The sequence below is a fragment of the Podarcis gaigeae genome (genome assembly GCF_964106915.1).
Source record: "Podarcis gaigeae genome assembly, chromosome: 1".
Classification (NCBI taxonomy): Eukaryota; Metazoa; Chordata; class Lepidosauria; order Squamata; family Lacertidae; genus Podarcis; species Podarcis gaigeae.
In genome coordinates this window covers 84,107,059-84,114,918 of record NC_139678.1, presented here as the reverse complement: position 1 = coordinate 84,114,918, position 7,860 = coordinate 84,107,059, and the positions used below count along the sequence as shown (strand labels likewise).

The 7,860-nt window shown below is 44.5% G+C and overlaps 1 protein-coding gene across 5 annotated transcripts; it reads left to right on the top strand.

Annotated features, from left to right (window-relative positions):
- Positions 1–1,424: 1,424 nt before the first annotated feature.
- On the top strand, positions 1,425–6,382 carry NDUFS8 (NADH:ubiquinone oxidoreductase core subunit S8). 5 transcript variants are annotated; one of them, XM_083727653.1, is made up of 7 exons: positions 1,425–1,486; positions 3,105–3,168; positions 3,870–3,932; positions 4,223–4,312; positions 5,084–5,256; positions 5,877–6,005; positions 6,178–6,382. In XM_083727653.1, exons 2-7 carry the CDS (start codon positions 3,129–3,131, stop codon positions 6,307–6,309), a joined length of 627 nt encoding a protein of 208 aa, XP_083583779.1. In that variant the 5' UTR covers positions 1,425–1,486; positions 3,105–3,128; the 3' UTR covers positions 6,310–6,382. The 5 variants fall into 5 exon arrangements, with proteins under 5 accessions (XP_083583779.1, XP_083583782.1, XP_083583780.1 ...); XM_083727656.1 differs by having other exon boundaries at positions 1,453–3,010; XM_083727654.1 differs by lacking the exon at positions 1,425–1,486 and adding an exon at positions 1,718–1,889.
- Positions 6,383–7,860: the final 1,478 nt, after the last annotated feature.

The following is a 7,860-nucleotide window of genomic DNA, read 5'->3' as shown; positions in this document are numbered from 1 at the left end:
ATGGTTCCTAACAAGGAAATGTCCATCCAGAATGTCTGCTTATCCACGTTATCAGGTTTCTTCATCAATCATAATGAATTTTTTTTAATGAACTGTCATTCTCTGCATGTTCTCAGATTCCAAGTTTTCTCCACTCCATATTGTAAATTGTAATCAACTGTTAAGAGGGCAGGTTGTATTTCCACGCAGCTTTTGAAACCCTTCCTCTTCACTCAGTTGGCTGAAAGACTGAGCCCTCAAAGTGGGTTGCACAGGAGGAAGCTGCCTATCATTCACCCGTAGTTATGATCACAGCTACACATATGTATATGTGTGTGTATTCATTCCTATTTGCACTACATACAACTGGAAATCAGATATGTGCCTATTTTGTAATTAAAGCTTTTCCATTTTTTAAAAAAACAAGAACTGCAATTATATATTATTATTATATCCCACCTTTTTCCTTGACAGGGACTCAATGTGGCTTACAGCTAAAATAGGTGGGCAAATAGCTGTTTTTATGTGGTAATAAGGCCCACACTACCTATTTATATCAAAACAAAAGTTCCTGGTATACTCTTGACACAGCTATCTCGCTAACTGGTTTGTATGGATATTTTGAAGAAGAGAAATGATCATACCAATATGAAATCGTTCAACTCTGCAATTGACTTCAAGGCAATGTTACTGACAGAGAGGAACTTCAAAAGAGAATACTGTACGTTAAACCACTGAATTACGAGTAATCAGGAGGGACTGTGTTATTGTGGATAGGACTGGACAATGGATTTTTTATCATAGATGTTAACTGGCTTACCGACGTCAAGATGTTTTTCGCGAACAGTCACTTGCAATAACATAATAGCCCCATACCTTCTACATCTCCTTTCGTTCTGACCTTACTTTACAATACCCCCAAGGATTCATGCACATGCTGCAACTCAGGATAGCATTTCAGGCATCCAATGGAGCAAACTAGTCCACTAAAGCTTATGCAATTTGTTAGTTTTCAAGGTGCCTCTGAGGATAACACGGAGGTGGCGGGAAAGAACACGCTAAACTCGCTGGGGGGTGGGGTGGAGAAGGAATACAGTAATTAATGTAGCAAATAAATAATTATTTTTTAATGTACGCTTCGATCCACTACGCTTGCTAGTAAAAGTCTACGCTGCAGGGAGACCCGCAGCGGCACCAGGCAACGCGAAGATGGAATTCTATGAACCTTCACCAAACCATCTCCGCCAATCCCTGTGGACTTTTAAAATGCTCGCAGCCAATTACGTACTGTTATTGTCCGCGTCATCAACTCACCCTTTCCCCACAAAACATTCCGCCCCTTCCTATCCTTCCATCCAACCAGCCAACCAACCAACCAACCAGCGAAGAGATCCCGCCTCTTCTCAGGGCGCTCCTAGCCAATGAACGTTCAGGAAAGCGGCGATTGGTCCCAGTTTTTACTCCCGCTAGCCGCCGGCTTGGAGCGGAGCTGTGGTCTCTGTCGTGGGTGAGTTCCCTGGCGTCCTTCTTGACGCTCCCTGACGCCGGGCGCGCGCCTTCCCCCCTCCAGGCTCCTGGAAATTCTATCCGCGCGAAAGGTGGAAGGAGAGGGGCGGGGGGAGGGAACGGAGGCCGTGGCGGCGCCTGTGCGCCGGGGACCTTCACGGGGGCGCCAAAGGACATGGAGCTACGCATGCGTGGGGCCGGTTGAGGTCGTGACTACGCATGCGCCTGGTGGGCCCTGAAGGAGCAGGCAGGGGGATGTGCGCATGCGGATTTATTCTGCTCCTATGGCTGAGGGGGAAGGCCGAATTGGTACCGCCCAGGGGGCGGGAGAACAGGAACCAAGGCCCCGCCCCCTGAGTTCCACCTCGACCCCTGCGCCCCACGTTGCGCTTTCGGTTGCCTGAGTAAGTGTCAGCAGCGCCCTCCCCAGGTCTCATCGTCGTCTACGGCGGGAGGGCCGTGCTAGGCCCCGGGTGGGCAGGGGATTCCCTCCCGCTAAGGAGCAGGGGGCGCCTCGCAGGTGCGGCGCCCCTGGCTCTGGGATGCCTCTGCCCAGTCCTGTGTGGGCTGCTGACCGGGATTATTTTAACATTTAACTATAGCAGCCTGTGCACTCTGATAACTTCCCCACTGGGTTGCTGCAGTGTGTGCTTGGTGGGGCTTCCCTTGGAAGCTGTCCCGGTGACACAGTGTCACTGCAGCGAGCGGGGACCATGTCACACCCATTCTGAAAGTGCCGGACTTGCTGCTGGTGAGCTACTGGACTCAGTTCGAGGTGTTGGTACAAGTGTACAAAGCTCTGAGTGCTTTAAGACTCATGGGTATGGCTTCCCCCCGGCACCTGCCAACTGGGTTTTTGCAGTCTGCAGGGAGGCCAGATTTGTGGTGTCCTCGGGGAATATTGAGGCACCAATATTTTGCGTTGCAGTTCTAATTTTGTTTTTAATGTTGCATTCTTATTAGCCACACTGGGCTCTCATGAGAGAAATGGTGGGGTGTAGATAATAAAATAATACCTGAATGACTGCTGTCCTTTGTATTTTCAAAGGGAGAATAGTCATTGTTTTCCTGGCCAATAAGCCTTCAGTGCAACCTGAAATTTTCTTTGTACTTTTCCATAGTCAACAGTGCAATCATATGTGTGCATACTCAGAAGTCTCACTGTGTTTGGTAGGGCATATTTGCTAGTAAGTGAACATTGGCTTGTATAATAATCCTACATATTATGCTTAGAAGTATCAGCCGGTTTGTTCAATAGGGTTTACTTCCAAATAAGTGTGTATAGAATTGTATGCTATGTCTGCATAATGCCACCATCACTCCATATTAAGATTATGACAAATTGCATATGGGGGCTTCTTCAACATGTCCGGAAATATATTTTTTCTTGCCCTCCTTTTAAAAAAACTTTTTAACATCCAGATTTTTGAGTCCTGGTGAACTTGGATCACTTGCACTTTTCCTGTAGAATATTTTAATACATCATATGAAATACAACTGTTGACTGCTGGATTAACAAGATTAGGTAACGGATTTAACTGGATTTAACCAACTTGATTACTGCTACTTCTTTTTTTTTACAAGAGTGTTTTTGTTTTCCTTCCTTGTTCCCTTTGCAGAGGAGTCCTAGACTCAGGTTGAACATGCCTGTGTTGTGGATAACGCGCCAGGCTTCCCGAATAGGTAGGCTGCAACAAAAAAGTCATTCGAGTTCAAAGTTGGCATTTGATCAGAATCCAAGAAGGAATATTTGTTTATGTAAATCCATAGAAATAAAGTTGCAATGACTGATGCTGTCTAATATCCTTGAAGAAAAAACAAAGGGAAGTCTACCATGGGTGATGAAAGTAGACTTCTTGTTGGCTTTTGAACAACTCTTACACCTCTTATGATAGTATATTTGACTGTTTTGAAGAAGTATTTTAGGAAAGTCCTCCAATGTTCTGGCTGTCTCCTAGTTGGATTCTACAGTTGAAGAACCTGAAGGGAACAATATGAATTCTGTGCACACATTGTGGATGCCATTGTTCTTGTGCAAATCTTGAAGACTGTGTGGTTGAAACTTAATTGTTTGTAATACTTTCCTAACACGACCTTTATGGTCTACATAAAACTCAAGTGCTTGAGCCAATTTTGTAGCATTGGCCTGCTTAAAGGCACAACATAGGTTTAGAAGTGCTTCTGGTAGAATTTTCTGGGAAGGTAATTGCATAGTTTCATTTCAAAGTGTACATATAAATCGCAAGATTATGGACATACACTGTAATAAAAGTGGCATATGAATCCAACTAAATAATGGTGCTGTGGTTCTATGCTCCTTTGGGACTCTGGGACTAGTGTTTCTACTCTTATTTAGCATGTTGCCCAAATTTTCTGTTTTCTAGGGACTCCAGTATGCTTAAGTCTTAGCCGACATCTCAGCAACACAACCCCAAGAGCCTCCTACAGTAAGTACATAATAGTGTTCTCTCTGTCTGAACTACTTGAAACGATAGTTTAGAACATTTGTCTCTAGAGGTTGGTCCTAGAGGCTCTTCTTGGGGGCATAGATATGAATTTTGATAATATCTGCATGTCCCCAAAAGTGACACCACACATGAACATTTGGGCATGAATCTCTTTGAAATCTTGGTTTTAATGAACATTAACATGGGAAATTCTTCGTAGGAATGTATTACAATTAAATCTTTGGTGTTTTTGGACAGCAACAGCTTACACTTTTCTGTTTTGGCTGTAGAATATGTAAATCTAAGAGAGGAGCCGACAGACATGAAATCCATTACTGACAAGGCTGCACAGACCGTCCTGTGGACAGAACTTATCCGAGGTGAGAACCAGAATGATGGTTGCAAAGGCTGAGCTGGTAAAGAAGAGAAACTAGTTTTGTAACTTTGAGCAGTTTGTCTGAGTGGGCATGAAGGGGAAGACTCTAATATGCAGTCCTAGAATGGATTATCCAGAGAGCTGGCAACCTCCTCATATCCATGGTCTCCACAGCAGTTTTGTCTAGAACCATGACAAGGTATTTTCATCTCATGCTGACTGGCTGACTGTAACTACAGGCAACTCTCAATTTACACACATTCAATTGGCGTGCTGTGTCTTTTCCCTAGTTTTTCCCAACATTATAGCTACATGGGAAAGTGGAAATAGTGCCCTACCAGGGCATTATTTGCCATTGAGCTAGGTAAAGGTAAAGGGACCCCTGACTGTTAGGTCCAGTCGCGAACGACTCTGGGGTTGCGGCGCTCATCTCGCTTTACTGACTGAGGGAGCCAGTGTACAGTTTCTGGGTCATGTGGCTGGCATGACTAAGCCGCTTCTGGTGAACCAGAGCAGTGCACGGAAACACTGTTTACCTTCCTGCCGGAGCGGTACCTATTTATCTACTTGCACTTTGTACCTGGTGGTAATTGTGACTTGTTCTAGGTAAGCAGGCAAGCTATAGCACTGCAACAATTGGAATATTAAATCTAGTTTAGTTCTAGGTAATTTATTTAGCAGTTAAATAACTCTTAAAATTTGTTTGAACTCTGTTGTTGACATGCTCCCAAGTTTGTGTATTTAAATAAAACATCTGCTTTCTCCTTTCCCTCAGGCTTGGCTATGACCATGAGCTACCTCTTTAGGGAACCTGCCACCATCAACTATCCCTTTGAGAAGGGTCCCCTGAGTCCCCGCTTCCGTGGGGAGCATGCCTTACGCAGATATCCATCTGGAGAGGAGAGGTGCATTGCCTGTAAGCTTTGTGAGGCTGTTTGCCCTGCTCAGGTAAGGCCCTTGTTACCAACTCTTTGCTTCCTTTCTGATGTGGCAGGTGACATTTGTAAGCCTATGGAAAGCTGCAAGCCATTTGGGAGTTAAACTCTCACACAACCTGTATGGATTGGGTAATAGGGCCTGTAATATAGTCCTGTTCAGATTCTATTTGCGAGTAAATTCCATGTCCATGGGACCTACTTTCTTTATCTGAACTACATGAATGTCCATTCTCTTTAATTTGCATGCAGCTGGTAGCAAGAAGTGAAATAATTTGTCTACTTGGTGCTACAATGGTGGGATAAAAATGACAATGTATGGTAGATCACTTGCTTCTGCTACACCTACCCTTGCTGAGCTAGTGCTTGAAATAGGGCTTCCTTTTTGAGCAGGATGGTAGGTTCTTGTTGACTGTGACATCCCTCTAAGCTTGGGTCCCTTCTCTTCCATGGCATCTTTGCAGTTCTGTTGAATCCCTGAGCCTCTTGATTGCAAATGAGGTTGCCTTCATTCCAGCAGGGATAAACTTGCTGTTGCTCCTCCTCTAGTTCAGCATGGGTTTTCAAGGCTTCTATCACTGGGGCTTGGGGAATGCCACATGCTAGTGAGTTACGTCTCTTTCTCCCTCACAGGCAATCACCATTGAGGCAGAGCCCCGTGCTGATGGCAGCCGCAGGACCACTCGCTATGACATTGACATGACCAAGTGCATCTACTGCGGATTCTGCCAAGAAGCTTGTCCAGTTGACGCCATTGTGGAGGTGAATGGGTTGGGTGTTTTAAGGCTAATGAAGAGGTGCTGTTACATTTGCCCTCTTTCAAATTTGTGTCTAGAAGATTGAGCTACTCGGAGAGAGAGAGTATGCAGTATGGACATATCTATGTGTACATGTAATTTTTATTTGACTTCATCCTCCTTTCTGTGTTATGCAGGGTCCCAACTTTGAGTTCTCCACGGAAACACATGAAGAGCTTCTGTACAACAAGGAGAAGCTGCTCAACAATGGTGACAAGTGGGAAGCTGAGATTGCTGCTAACATACAAGCTGACTACTTGTACCGGTGATGGAGCACTTACTACAACCCTCACACATCCTCACCAGCCGAAGCCAAGTCTGCAATAAAGGGCATGCACTCATCGTTTGTCTCCCTGTGTCTTGAGAATGAGGAAGACATTGTAGGCAAACTTTTTGAAGATAATGTAGAATGCAGAGTCCTACTTGGAGAGGAAAGGATGAGGGGGCACATGATCCATCTTTTCTTTTAATGTAGGAGTTTTTATTGCTCTAAGGGGGGAAATTTAAGAGGCAGTGGAAGGGTGTTGGTCTGGGAACAGTTGATGGATAAGGTGAGAGAAAGGAGAACCCAGATCTATTTCGTAGACCTTTTTTGTTGTTGGAAAGATTATTTACTATTATATCTCATTTAGTGGCCTCAAACGTTTTGGACAGGTGTGTATATTTGGAATTTTGGGTGTGTGTCATGGGTGGAATCACAAAATGGCTTTTATGCTGGGCATGACTCCCATTTCTGGTAGGGGCCCCACACTCCTCAGACTCGGTGAACATGCATGCACACAAACCACACATAGTTCCCATCTGCACAGATTCCTGTCCTTTCTCTCTACCTTCCTGCCACCGGTTGGCTTACCTGAGCTTCTTCATTTCTCAGCTCTCACCAGCTTACCATACAGCAGCAGTGATGGGGCTCCTTTTTTTTTTTTACAAGACAAACAAGAGTGTGCTGCAAAGCACTGGCCTCCAGCTGCCACTTATCTTCATCTTCTGGGAATGCACTTGGGCCCATGTGGGGCACTGAGGCAGTGTGGGAAGATGGCAGCAGCTAGAGGCCAGTGCTTCACTTTACAGTAAGCCCTGGGAACCATTGCATTCAGAACATTGTGGAATCAATTCAGATATTCTGGAAAACTTGTTAAGGGTTCCATCAAGGTTAGAAACATGATGCAGGCAGAAAGCTACCTTTCTCCAATGTGGGCTAAGCAAGAACCTTCCCCACTGACAGAATACCTTTCCTCATAAAGTATGTTTTCTCACATGTGAGAGAATTTTAAAGAGGCAACTTAGCTCCCTCCACCTAGGTGCATTCAGTTTGATGCAGTTGTGGGAATCCTATACTGCATGCTTTTTTTCAGAATATTTGAATTGGTTCTGAATAGAGTTGTAAAAGCTGTTTTTGTACTAAGATAGCTACTGCTCAAAGCATTCTTATCTCTCTATTCTGCAGTGAAAGCTTTGTCAGTACTTGCTTGTTTAAGATATGCCTGAGTGGATAAAGGAGGGACATGCACTCAACTCATAAAAGTTTTGCTTTGAGAAGTGGGCACAACCTTCAGCTGTTTAGCTGCTTATTGTCCAGAAGAGGGAGAATTCTTATCTGCCTCTTGTATTTTGTTCAGTCCTAGAAACCCTGTACTCCATGCAGAAAGAATAGTTTTCTTTTGTTCACATTGATGTCCACCACTACTGGTCTATACCATACTTACGGGAGTTCCAGCAGGCCTCTCAGGAGTTGGGTTGCATTATCTCTGAACTCTGATAATTTAAGCAGTCTTGAAAAACAAAAATATTCTCTCCCACCCCCATCCTCTCTTAAGAAT